At 43.1% G+C, this 13,836-nt stretch overlaps 1 protein-coding gene across 1 annotated transcript; it reads left to right on the forward strand.

Annotated features, from left to right (window-relative positions):
- The first annotated feature begins 555 nt into the window (after window positions 1-555).
- Window positions 556-13,410, forward strand: LOC116623884 (NF-kappa-B-activating protein-like). The gene is made up of 3 exons (XM_032391407.1): window positions 556-1,121; window positions 12,266-12,336; window positions 12,525-13,410. Exons 1-3 carry the CDS (start codon window positions 556-558, stop codon window positions 12,746-12,748), a joined length of 861 nt encoding a protein of 286 aa, XP_032247298.1. The 3' UTR covers window positions 12,749-13,410.
- The last annotated feature ends 426 nt before the right edge of the window (window positions 13,411-13,836 follow it).

Raw genomic sequence — 13,836 nt, forward strand, 5'->3', positions numbered from 1 at the left:
TATTATTGTATGGGACATACTTATACTAAAACATTGTTCGTTGTTTATCAGAAATTCAAATGTAAGTGGGTCTACTGTATTTTTTCTTTTTGCTAAATATGACAACACTAAAATAAACACGTTGTCAGCTGCGTAGAAATACTTTGAATACTTTGTGCTTTTTCGTCCCATTCCTCATTTAAATTTTTAATTCAGGATAGACTCAGAAAAAAATATGTGATTCGACTTGAGCCATTTCTACATATTATATATGTACATGTATACACATATATCTATGCATATATTATGCATACACACATCTATACGCATACATATGAGACACACTAAGCGCCCAATATTATATAATATGCTACACACAAAGACGCACAGAAAGCACCCGAAACACAAGCAGAATTGATTGTGTTGTTGATATGGCCATTCTGTGAAATGTACCCTGTGGTCTGTCATCCTTCCCTTCGGTTATTTTAAGTATAAGGCTGAGAAAGACACGATCTCCTACCCAAATGAGACCTGCCCAACCTTCTGCGGAACTGAAAGGATAGGCGCTCCGAGCCGATGACAGCGGCGGCTTATTTACACGGATACACCACGCCTTTCACATGGGCTGGACGCCACGTAGCCCCGCGGAAGGGTTTTGCCGACGTACCCGAAACGCTCTCCCGGTTTTTCTCAGCTCTGGGAGGTTGCGCAGGTGGCTTCTGGGAGCCACGGCAACTGAGGTTTTCCCAGGCTCCTGAGAGTGTCCCCTACTTTTGCGGCAGCAATGGCTCCAGTGTCCCGCTCTGCAGTCCGGAGACGGAGGCCTCGGGCTCCGGGGGGAAGCGTCGCAGTTCTTCGTGGAAGAGCGCGGAGCCAGGCAAAGCCGCCCGCTCCCCGCGGAGCCGCGGCTCTCGCTCGCACTCTTGCTGGCGGCGCGGGCACCGGAATGGCCTGCGCCGCCAGCGGAGCGGCCCGGACCGAGGATCCCCCCACCAGCCCTGCCGATCCTGTTCGCGGTCTCGCTCTCCAAAGCGGCCGTCTGCGCCGCGCCCCCCCCCCCCCACTTCGCTTCTGTCTCCAGTCCGCTCCCCGCGCCCCTCCGGGAGCTGCGGCCTGGCCTCCGGGACAAGGAGAGGGAGGAGGTGAGTGAGCCGGCCGCACCTTCGCTCTGAGGAGCCCGCCTGCCTTCATCGCCCATCCCGCTTCTTAGCGTTCGCAAGTCTCTCCCTTCTCCCTTCCTGGCGCCCATTTTCATCTTTTTCTTCAGTCTGCGCACGGCGGCCGCTTATTCGCCCCTTTCCTCCCTTAATGCTCGTTCATCCTTGGGCGCCCTCCTCCTGTGCCTCTGGTCCCTATCACCTCCGGCCTTGTAGCGGACGTGGCCAGGGGTCGCAGATTTATGTATAGCGTTTATTCGCGTTATGTTCTCATTCATGAGCATGTTTTTATTCTCCACTGGACTGAGTTCGTGGAAAGGAGGATTTTATTCATTACAGAATTCACAGCGTTTAGCCCTTAGTAAAGAGCTCAACCATGGCGTGTTGAATGAATGAGCAGATCGGTTTGAGATGATAACAGGATATGTAAATAGAAATTGTTTGTAGGGAGTTGGGAAGGGTTGAGATTATGGTTGGTTTTTTTTTTTTTAAGTACTCTCTGTGCCCAAGGTGGGGCTCCAGCTGACAACCCCAAGATCAAGAGCTGCATGCTCTACCGACTGAGCCTTCCAGTCGCCTGGGGACGGGTTTAAATTGGAAAGTTAGAAGAACCTTGCTCCCAAGACGTGATTGGATGAATGTAGAAAAAGTGATGTGCTCTACTGGAGATGGGGCTACCTAGAAAGGTCTTGTTAAAAGGGGTCCCAATCTTGACCTTGACCTTGAGAAATGAGGGGAGGGTGAGATCAGTTTGCCGCTAATGAAAGTGAGTATTGGAGTGGAAAAGTAGTTTAAGAAGGAAAAGAGTTATAATTATTGCTGTGTGAGTGTTCATATCTAATGTTTATTGAGTGTGTCAGGTACCATACTAAGGGCCTTGAATGTGTTAAAAAAATTAAAAATTAAAAAAAAATTACAGGCATTGAGAGGTAGGTTGAAATTACAACAGTTGGGCGATGTCTTGATGATTCTTTTTCTTCCAGCAGTGGGAGGTAATAAGGCATACTGAGGAGGATAGTCTCTGGATTCAGACTGCCTGAGTTTGAATACCTACTTTGTCACTTAATACCTGTGTGGTCTTGAGTGTGGAGAGTTTAGCCAAGCTACTCCATGGTGCTGCTACCTGGGCATCCATTTTGTTTGGCCAAGTGGCCTGCAGGGACCTTAAACTTAACACTAGCAACCCCCCCCCCCATGCAAGCACATGCCCTCTAGATAGCAGCCCACAGAGTCACAAGCATATGTTAAGTTCCTTAAAGGATTTCCCCAATAGCCCTTGTGATCAACCGTCTCCCCTGCTTCCCAGTGCCTCTATGCTTTATAGGTCCCTTAGATAAGATCCCTCTGGGGCTTACCAAAATCCCACTCTTTTGGTTTAAACTGACCGATCTGAGGGCGCCTGGGTGGCTCAGTCGTTGGGCATCTGCCTTCGGCTCAGGTCATGATCCCAGAGTCCTGGGATTGAGCCCCATGTTGGGCTCCTGCTAAGTGGGGAGCCTGCTTGTGTTCCCTCTCTCACTGTGTCTCTCTCTGTCAAATAAATAAATAAATAAAAATCTTAAAAAAAAAAAAAGATTTAAATTGACCGATCTGGCCCTAACCTGGGAACTCCAAATCACCATGCCCACAGACCCTGATAAAGGCACGTGCCCCAGGTCCTGTCTCTATCTGCACTCTGCCTTGACCTCCTTGTGTGGCCTCTGGAGGCATTCCCTGTGCTTCCTCCAGGTCTTCTGAGTAATTAACTGCTCTATTTTAATTTCTCTTGTGGTCTATTGTTGAACTTTGGCTCACCATCCAGCACCCTGTGCTCTACTTAACAAATGTTATTTGAATTCAAAGTCAAAACATCAGGCAAATTACTTAACCTCTCTAGCTTCATTTATTCACCTGTAGAAAGGGGATAAAAATAGTGCTGATATTTTTAGGGTTGTTGTAATGAGTTAATGCCTGGAACAGAATATACATTCCTGTTAGGTACTAGGGTTTCATGCTTGGGAGCAGAAAGAGTAAAAACTAAAAACAGTCCTGAGTACACTGGAGACCTACCTCTTCGAGGTATGTGTTTCAGAAAGGTGCCCTCAGTCTGTGCCAATCAAACCAAATAGCTTCTTTTTTTTTTTTAATAAAGTTGCACCTACGAAGCTGTGATTTTTCTTTTTTTTTTTTTAAGATGTTATTTGAGAGAGAGAGAGAGCACGCGTGCGCATGAAGGGGGGGGCATGCAGAAGGAGAGGGAGAGGCAGACTCTGCTGAGCAGGGAGCCCGACACAGGGCTCGATCCCAGGACCCCAAGATCATGACCTGAGCTCAAGTCAGACACTTAACGACTGAGCCACCCAGGCGCCCCAAACCAAATAGCTTCTTACTTTAGAACTCTAACTAAAAGATGCAAGAACGGCTTGGATGAGATTTGTATTTGTGCATGTGGAAGATAAATAATTTATCTTGCTAGTACAGATGAAACCAGGCAGCAACGGGGACTATTTTAATGGTCTCCTATTCACTTTGTTGGTGAGGGAGGGATTTCCCTCATAGGGTTATGGGGAGGCCAAACACAGGACACCTACACTGGACAGATGAGATCCATACACTGGCAGAGTACTGAGGCCCACTACTCAGGGATAATCTGGAACTGGGCCTTTCCCCTATGATGAAGAGGGTTGTTTGGCTCGGGGATCTTACCTACAGAGGCAGAATGGGGAGAGGAATTTGCCGTTAGGCCATTGGAGACCTTACTGGTTTTCCCAGATGTCAAAGCAGTACATAATAAGGGGCCTTTTTTTTTTTTTTTAAGATTTTGTTTATTTATTTGACAGAGGGGGACACAGCGAGAGAGGGAACACAAGCAGGGGGAGTGGGAGAGGGAGAAGCAGGCTTCCTGGCTGAGCAGGGAGCCCGATGCGGGGCTCGATCCCAGGACCCTGGGATCATGACCTGGGCTGAAGGCACACGCTTAACGACTGAGCCCCCCAGGCGCCCCAATAATGGGCCTTAATTTTAGGCCTTAAACCACAAGAGCTGGGTGCCTTTACAGCCTGGCAGGCATCATTGGCCCCTATATTCCTCATATATTCCAAGACCTGTTATTTCTGTTTATTTTTAGATTGCTCCTCAAACTGGGAGACCCTCTGAGTCTTGGGGCACTGGTCCAGAGCTAGTACGCCCCAGGGAGAAGTCACCAGTCTACAGGTCAGGAAGAGAGGTCTACCAGAAATCAGTTCTGATGGCACCTTGATCTTGGTCTACTTACCACCAGAATGGTGAGAAAATAAATTTCTGTTGTTCAAGCCACCCAGAATGTGATATTTTGTTATGATATTCTTTTACTTTACAAAATAGAAAAAAAATTATTTAAAAAAATAAAAACATGGAACATATCTAAGAATTAAAACATGTTGCCAGTGGATTTTAGGATGCTAAGTGTTCTCTTTAAATTATAATTCATGGGGTGCTAATTTCTTCATAGAAGGGTTCAGTGTTAATGATACATTTCTAGCATTTGGAATTTCTTTTCTCAGCTAACCCAATAGTAGATTGCTTGTCAGATTTTAACATTACAAAGGGATTTTAAAAATGAATATATCAGGGGCGCCTGGGTGGCTCAGTCGTTAAGCATCTGCCTTCGGCTCAGGTCATGATCTCAGGGTCCTGGGATCGAGCCCCGCATCCAGGCTCCCTGCTCCACGGGAGGCCTGCTTCTCCCTCTCCTGCTCCCCCTGCTTGTGTTCCCTCTCTCACTGTGTCTCTCTCTGTCAAATAAATAAACAAAATCTTTAAAAAATAAAATAAAATGAATATACCAGTATGGTTTGGTTTAGTTAATTTTCCTAAAGTCAGTAGTCTCTGAAGCCTTAATGCTGCTTCTTTTTCCTTATTTCTTTCCTCTTTGGTACTATTCATAAGCATTTTCATCCTCTCCTCTATTTCTTTTTTGCCCCCTCAGTGATGTTTACGCCTAACATGGGGCTTGAACTCACAAGAGGGTTGTGAGATCGAGGGTTGTGTGCTCTACCGACTGAGCCAGCCGGGCACCCCGCCTCTCATCTGTTTCTGTGTCTACTGTAGGTTGAGTTGAGACAATGTGCTTTGACGGGTAAAATCTGTAATTTGTGACAGGGTGATAAAGCATTATCAGAAACTTGTTCTTAAGGGGTGCCTGACCAGCTCAGCTGGTAGAGCTTGCAACTCTTGATCTCAGGATTGTGAGTTCAAGCCCCGTGTTGGGCACAGAGCATACTTAAAAATGAAATCTTTTAAAAATAAACAAACTGAAAAACTTGTTCTTAAAAGATCATAGAATTCGAGTTGGAAGGAACCCTAAAAATAATGTTCTAGGCAATACCTAAATTATTCTAGATGTGATCTCCAGAGGAAAACATTATATGATATGGAAATTCCCTTTTTAACTACTGTAGAATTTTAATAATACTCGTTTTCAGAATTCTCTACAACAGAATGAAATCTCTTTTTCCTGTAGTGTGTTAGCTTCTTGCTCTGGGGACAGAACGGTTGCTGCTCCACCGGATGTCCTTTATACACACAGAATACGATCATGAGGTCTTCCTTCGGTCTTCCTAGCTCTAGTTTTTTCCATCTTTCCTTATAGTTTCCTACATTTACCCTGTGGTTTCATTCTGAAAGGATAAATCACTTTTTTTTTTCTTGAGCAGTTTCGGTCCACAGCAGAATTGAGCACAAAGTACAGAGAAATCCCATATACTCCCTGCCCCAAACAGGGACAGCCTCCTTAACTATCAACAGCCTTCACCAGAGTGGTACTTTCGTTACAGTCAGTGAAACGTACACCAACACATCATAATCACCCAAAGTCCATAGTTTACATTAGGATTCACTCTTGGTATTGTACATTCTGTAGGTTTGGAACAGATGTATAATGACATGTACTCACCATTATACTATCATACACAAGAGTTTCACTGCCTTAAAAAATCCTCTGCTCTGCTTATTCATCTCTCCCTCCCCTCCAACCACCGATCTTTTTACTGTCTTCATAGTTTTACCTTTAGTAGAATGCCATATAGTTAGAACCATGTAGTATGTAGCCTTTTCAGATTGGCTTCTTTTACTTAGCAATATGCATTTAAGATTCCTCCAAGTATTTTTTTATTCAAGTATAATTAACATATGGTATTAGTTTCAGGTGTACCATATAATGATTCGGCAGTTTTACTCATCACTCATCTCAGTGAGTGTACTCTTAATCCCCTTTATCTATTTCATCCACTCCCCTACCCACCTTCTCTCTGGCAACTACCAGTTTGTTCTCTGTATTTTTTTTAAGATTTTATTTTTAAGTAATCTCTACACCCAACATGGGGCCCAAACTTACAGCCCCGAGATCAAGAGTTGCATGTTCTACTGACTGAGCCAGCCAGGAGCCCCTGTTCTTTGTATTTAAGAGTCTGGTTTTTTGTCTGTCTCTTTTTCTCTTTGTTCACTTTGTTTAATTTCTTTTATTTTTTTTTAAAGATTTTATTTATTTATTTGACAGAGAGAGACAGAGTGAGAGAGGGAACACAAGCAGGGGGAGGGGAGAGGGAGAAGCAGGCTTCCCGCAGAGCAGGGAGCCCGATGCGGGGCTCGATCCCAGGACACTGGGATCATGACCTGAGCCGAAGGCAGACGCTTAACGACTGAGCCACCCAGGCGCCCCATACTTTGTTTAATTTCTTAAATTCCACATATGAGTAAAATCATATGGTATTTGTCTTTCTTTGACTTATTTCACTTAGCATTATACCCTCTGGGTCTATCCATGTTGCAAATGGCAAGATTTAATTCTCTTTTATGGTTGGGTAATATTCCATTGTGTGTGTGTGTGTGTGTGTGTGTGTGTGTGTGTAAACACCACGTCTTCACATCTTCTTTATCCATTCGTCTATCAGTGGACACTTGGGTTGCTTGGCTGTTGGAAATAACGCTGCAATAAACATAGGGGTGCACATATGTTTTCTGGCTAATGTTTTTGTTTTCTCTGGGTAAAAGTGGTGGGATTACTGGATCATATGGTAATTCTATTTTTAATTTTTTTTTTAAAGTAGGCTCCACGCCCAGAGTGGAGCCCAATGCAGGGCTTGAACTCATGACCCTGAGACGAAGAGTCAGACATTTAACCGACTGAGCCACCCAGGCACCCCTGAGATTTTATTCTTAACTAATCTCTACACCCAATGTGGGGCTCGAACTTAAAACCATTAGATGAAGAGTCGCATGCTCTACTCTACTGGCTGAGCCAACCAGGTACCCCAAGTTGTGTGAGTTCTTTATATATTTTGGATATTAACCCCTTATCAGATACATCATTTGCCAGTGTCAAAGAGGTTACTGCCTGTGTTATCTTCTAGGATTTTTATGGTGTCAGGTCTCACATTTAAGTCCTTAATATATTTTGAGTTTATTTTTGTGTATGGTGTAAGAAAGTGGTCCAGTTTCATTGTTTTGCATGTAGTTGAGCAGTTTTCCCAACACCATTTGTTGAAGTGACTGTTGTTTCACCATTGTATATTCTTGCCTACTTTGTCATAGATTAATTGACCATAAAAGTGTGGGTTTATGTCTGGACTCTCTACTCTGTTCTATTGATCCATTTGTCTGTTTCTGTGCCAGTACCATACTGTTCTGATTACTATAGCTTTGTAGTATATCTTGAAATCTGGGATTGTGATACCTCCAGCTTTGTTCTTTTAAGATTGCCTTGGCTGTTTGGGATTTTTTTGTGGTTCCCTACAAATTTTAGGATTATCTGTTCTAGTTCTGTGAAAAATGCTGTTGGTATTTTGATAGGGATTGCATTAAATCTGTAGATTGCTTTGGGTTCTGTGCTCATTTTAACAATATTTGTTCTTCCAATCCATGAGCATGGACTGCCTTTCCATTTGTTTGTGTCATATTCAATTTCTTCATCAATGTTTTATAGTTTTCAGAGTTCAGGTCTTTCACCTCCTTGGTTAAGTTTATTATTCCTAGGTATTTTATTATTTTTAGTGCAGTTGTAAGTGGAATTGTTTTCATAATTTCTCTTTCTGCCACTTCATTATTACTGTGTAAATACACTGGATTCCTGTATATTGATTTTGTATCCTGTGACCTTATTGAATTCATTTATCAGTTCTAGCAGTTTTTGGGTGGAGTCTTCAGGGTTTTCTATATAGAGTGTCATGTCATCTGCAAATAGTGACAGTTTTACTTCTTCCTTACCAGTTTGGAAGCCTTTTATTTCTTGTTCTTGTCTGATTGCTGTCACTAGGACTTCCAGTAGTATGTTGAATGAAAGTGGTGAGAGTGGACATCTTTGTCTCGTTCCTGATCTGAGAGGAAAAGTTCTCAGTTTTTCCCCATTGAGGATGATGTTAGCTGTGGGTTTTTCATATATGGCCTTTATTATGTTCAGGTATGTTCCCTCTAAACCTACTTTGTTGAGGGTTTTTATCATGAATGGATGTTGTACTTTGTCCAATGCTTTTTCTGCATCTATCAAAATGATCATATGGTTTTATTCCTTTCTCTGGTTAATGTGATGCATCACATTGGTTGATTTGCAGTTTTTAAAAACATTTATTTATTTATTCTAAAGAGAGAGTGTGTGTGTGTGCACGAGCAGGGGGAGAGGCAGAGGAAGAGGGAGACAATCAGACTCCCTGCTGAGTGGGGAGCCTAACTTAGGGGTTGATCCCAGGACCCTGAGATCATGACCTGAGCCAAAATCAAGAGTCAGATGCTTAACCGACTGAGCCACCCAGGCACCTCTGATTTGCAAATTTTGAACCACCTTTGCATCCCTGAAATAAATCCCACTTGATCGTGGTAAATGACTTTTAAAAAAAGATTTTATTTATTTATTTGTTTATTTATTTATTTACTGGAGAGAGAGATAGGAGAGAGACAGACTGACAGCCTGCACAGGGGAGAGGGAGAGAGAGAATCTCTCAAGCAGACTCTGCACTGAGCACGGAGCCCAATGTGGGACTTGATCCCACAACTTCGAGATCATGACCTAAGCTGAAATTAGGAGTTGGATACCTAACTGACTGAGCCACCCAGGCACCCTGGTAAATGAGTTTTTTAATGTATTGTTGGATTCGGTTTGCTACTATTTTGTTGAGGATTTTTATATCTCTGTTCATCAAAAATATTGGCATGTATTTCTCTTTTGTAGTGTCTCTATCTGATTTTGGTATCAGGGTAATACTGGCCTCACAGAATGAATTCGGAAGCTTTCCTTCCTTTTCTATTTTTTGGAATTGACTTCTCTTTAAATGTTTGGTAGAATTTATCTCTGAAGCCATCTGGTCTTGGGCTTTTGTTTATTGGGAGTTTTTGATTACTGATTCAATTTCAATACTATTTCAGATTTTCTATTCCTGATTTAGTTTTGGAAGGTTATATGTTTCTAGGAATGTGTCCATTTCTTCTAGGTTGTCCAATTTGTTGGCATATAATTTTTCATAATATTCTAATAATCCTTTGCATTTCTGTGATATTGGTTGTTATTTCTCCTCCTTCATTTCTAATTTTGAGTCTTTTCTCTCTCTCTCTTTTTGAGGAACGTGACTAAAGGTTTATCAATTTTGTTGACTTTTCTAAAGAACCAGTTTCTGGTTTCATTGATCTGTTCCATTGGTTTTTTTAGTTTCTGTATCATTTATTTCTGCTCTAATCTTTATTATTTCCTTCCTTCTGCTGGCTTTAGGCTTCATTTATTGTTCTTTTTCTAACTCCTTTAGGTGTAAGGTTAGGTTGTTTATTTGAGATTTTTCTTACTTCTTGAGGTAGGCCTGTATTGCTATAATAATCTTCCTTCTTAGAACAGCCTTTACTGCATCCCAAAGGTTTTGGGCCATTGTTTTTTCATTTTCATTTGTGTCCATGTATTTTTTATTTCCTCTTCGATTTCTTCCTTGACCCACTCATTGTTTAGTAGCATGTTATTTAGCCTCCATGTGTTTGTGTTCTTCCCGGATTTTTTCTTGATTTTTAATTTTATACTGTTGTGGTTAGAAAAGGTGCATGATATGATTTCAGTCTTTTTGAATTTATTAAGACTTGTGTTGTGGCCTAACATGTGATCTATTCTGGAGAATGTTCTGTGTGCACTTGAAAAGAATATATATTCTACTGTTATTGCATAGAGTGTTCTGAATACATCTGTTGGGTCCACCTGGTCCATCTGTCCTTTAAAGCCACTGTTTCGTTGTTGATTTTCTGTCTGGATGATCTAGCCATTGATGTAAGTGGGGTGTTAAAGTCCCCTACTATTACTCTATTACTGTCAATTTTTTTCTTTATGTCTGTTAATAGTTGCTTTAGGTAATGTAGTATTTAGTATTAGGTGCTTCCATGTTGAGTGCATAAATATTCACAGTTATTATATCCTTTTGTTGAATTATTACCTTTATTATTATGTAGTGTCCTTCTTTGTGTCTTAGTCTTTTTTTTTTTTTTTTTTTTTTTAGTAATCTATATGCTCAATGTGGGGCTTGAACTCATCACCCCAGGATCAAGAGTCACACACCCTACTGACTGAGCCAGCCAGGCACCCCTGTTAGTTGTTGTTTTAAAGTCTATTTTGGGGGTGCCTGGGTGGCTCAGTCGTTAAGCATCTATCTTCGGCTCAGGTCATGATCCCAGAGTCCTGGGATCGAGCCCCGCGTCGGGCTCTCTGCTCTGCGGGAAGCCTGCTTCTCCTTCTCCCACCCCCCCGCTTGTGTTCCCTCTCTTGCTGTCTCTCTCTCTGTCAAATAAATAAATAAAATCTTAAAAAAAAATAAAGTCTATTTTGTCTGGGGCCCCTGGCTGGCTCAGTCAGTAGGGTGTGCGACTCTTGATCTTGGGGTGATGAGTTCAAGCCCCACGTTGGGCATATAGATTACTAAAAAATTTTTTAAAATTTTCTTAGGGGTGCCTGGGTGGCTCAGTCATTAAGCATCTGCCTTCAGCTCAGGTCCTGATGCCAGGGTCCTGGGATCAAGCCTGCTTCTCCCTCTCCCGCTCCTCATGCTTATGCTTTCTTTCTCTCTCTGTCAAATAAATAAAATCTTTAAAAAAAATTTTTTTAAATTTTTTAAAAATATTTTATTTATTTATTTGAGAGAGAGAATAAGAGAGAGAGAGCATGAGAGGGGGAGGGTCAGAGGGAGAAGCAGACTCCCTGCTGAGCAGGGAGCCCGATGCAGGACTCGATCCCGGGACTCCAGGATCATGACCTGAGCCGGAGGCAGTCGCCTAACCAACTGAGCCACCCAGACGCCCCTAAAAAATTTTTTTTAAATAAGGTCTATTTTGTCTGATATAGTATTGTTACCCCAGCTTTCTTTTCCACTTCCATTTCCACAATAAAGGTTTTTCCATCCCTTCACTTTCAATGTGCATGCCATTAGGTCTGAAGTGAGTATCTTGTAGGCAGCATTGAAAATATAAATCTTACAGGGCACCTGGGTGGCTCAGTTGGTTAAGTGTCCAACTCTTTTTTTTTTTTTTTTTTTTAAAGATTTTATTTATTTATCTGAGAGAGAGAATGGGAGACAGAGAGCATGAGAGGGGAAGGGTCAGAGGGAGAAGCAGACCCCCCGCTGAGCAGGGAGCCCGATGTGGGACTCGATCCCGGGACTCCAGAATCATGACCTGAGCCGAAGGCAGTTGCTTAACCAACTGAGCCACCCAGGCGCCCAAGTGTCCAACTCTTGATTTCGACTCAGGTCGTGATCTCGGGGTTGTGAGATTGAGCCCTGCATTGGGCTCCGCATTAGGCAGGGAGTCTGCTTGGGATTCTCTCTCTCCCTCTGCCCCTTCCCCCCTTCTCTCTCTCTCTTTCTCTCTCTCTCTCTCTTAAATAATAAAAAATAAGTCTTAAAAGAAAATATAAATCTTACATGTTGCTTTCAGTTTGAACGGCACTTTGTAAACTCTAAAGCTGTATGCAAACATAAGTGATTATTATATTATCATGAAGGTGGTAGACCCTTGAACAAAGTTATTCCAGTGTTTGCTTTTAATTGTTCTTGGACAATTTATGTCATTACTGAAATTTTTTGGTTCCATATTTTTATACTCCATGATTCACATTTTATCACTTTTCTGATTCTTACAACCATCTTCTTTAAATTCAGCTCTGATGAACACACACCAGTAGAGGATGATGAGCCAAAGAAAAGCACCACTTCAGCTTCTACTTCAGAAGGTATTTTTTTTAAATACTACAGAGCTGCTGTATTGAGAAGTTGAAAAAAATGTTTATAAATAGTCGAACGATAGACTTTGCTTGTACTAAGTTGCCTGTCATCTGTTCTTTTTCAGTATTTCAAATACAATAAAATTGATGATCGTAATACTTGTTAGAAGTTAATTTGATATTTGTACTTTATGTAGAAGAGAAGAAGAAGAAGAAGAGGAAGTCTAGTCGTTCGAAAGAAAGGTCCAAGAAAAAGAGAAAGAAAAAATCCTCTAAAAGAAAACACAAGAAGTATTCTGATGACAGCGACAGTGACTCTGACTGTGACTCAGACTCCAGCGGTAAGAAGGCCGGCATCACTCTGCAAGCCTGGCTTCAGAACTCATTTTACTTCGTAAAACTGATTTCAGGGGCAGGTTAAACCACAAGAACGGTAGCCAAGAGTCGTGGAGCACTCGCTGACTTTGTGCCAGGCACCGCGCTGAGTGCTCGGTGTTCGTCAGTGCTGTTTAATCCCCACGTCGTAACTCCAGACTACATCGTAGAGCTGGGGGATTGGGGCGCAGAGCAGCTTGCGATACCGCACTCAGGCTCACACAGCTGAGATTCAGACCCGAGCGGTGTGACCCCAGATGGGTGGTGTCTAGCCGTACAAGGCACGTGGCAGCGAACCGAGGTGGGGTCCGGCCGGGAGACGTGTGGCAGCAAAGCGAGCCGTACAGGGCTGCATCAGCCCTGGGGAGCAGCTCTCTTGCGTCATTCTCCCACTCAGTGGGCACCTCTGCGCCATTTTCGAAAAGGCACACCACAAAGGACCCCCCCTCTTCAGGCTGGCAGCTGATTAGGGAAGACACCCCCCGTGGGGTGGTGCCTCACAGAAAGCCACCTTTTTGTGCCTTCTCCTGGCTGATGATTGACAGAGGGTGCCACCTCTGGGGACACATTACATAAAGGTGTCTTTTCCTCTGATGTCACCTGGGTTTCCTGGCTCCTGTTGTTACTTTTCTTCCTCACTGCGGAAGAGTGAACTACCTTTTTTTTTAGAGAGAGAGTGTGCAGGTGTGCAAGTGGGGGGAGGGACAGACGGAGAGAATCTCAAGTTGACTCCTCACTGAGCATGGAGCCTGAAACAGGGCTGATCCCACAACCCATGAGATCATGACCTGAGTTGAAATGAAGAGTCAGACGCTTAACTGACTGAGCCACCCAGGTGCCCCTGAGTGAACTTTCTTAGAGCACCAATGTGAGCACATCTGTCCCCTACTTAAAAATCCTTCAGAAGCTCTCTGTAGCCTTCAGGGTAAAGTTCAGACCCTGAGTGATCCCTCTCTAATCACACATGCCCCGTCACTCTTGCACCATCCTCTGTAACCAAAGAACTACTGTCTGGCTCCTCAGTCTTCCATGTTCTTTCTCTTGCTTCTGTTACTTGATACGGAGAGTCCATCTGCCTACAAGGCCAATCTCTCCCTGCATGCGGCTTGGCTTACTCACTTCAACAACGGGCAT

Source organism: Phoca vitulina, unplaced genomic scaffold (genome assembly GCF_004348235.1).
Source record: "Phoca vitulina isolate PV1807 unplaced genomic scaffold, GSC_HSeal_1.0 scaffold62, whole genome shotgun sequence".
In the NCBI taxonomy this organism is placed as follows: Eukaryota; Metazoa; Chordata; class Mammalia; order Carnivora; family Phocidae; genus Phoca; species Phoca vitulina.

Coding starts and splice junctions, on each gene's coding strand:
- LOC116623884 (XM_032391407.1), top strand. CDS start 556: ATGACAGCGGCGGCTTATTTACACGGATACACCACGCCTTTCACATGG. Junction 1,122..12,265: donor GGGACAAGGAGAGGGAGGAG/GTGAGTGAGCCG, acceptor CTTTAAATTCAG/CTCTGATGAACACACACCAG. Junction 12,337..12,524: donor TTCAGCTTCTACTTCAGAAG/GTATTTTTTTTA, acceptor TACTTTATGTAG/AAGAGAAGAAGAAGAAGAAG.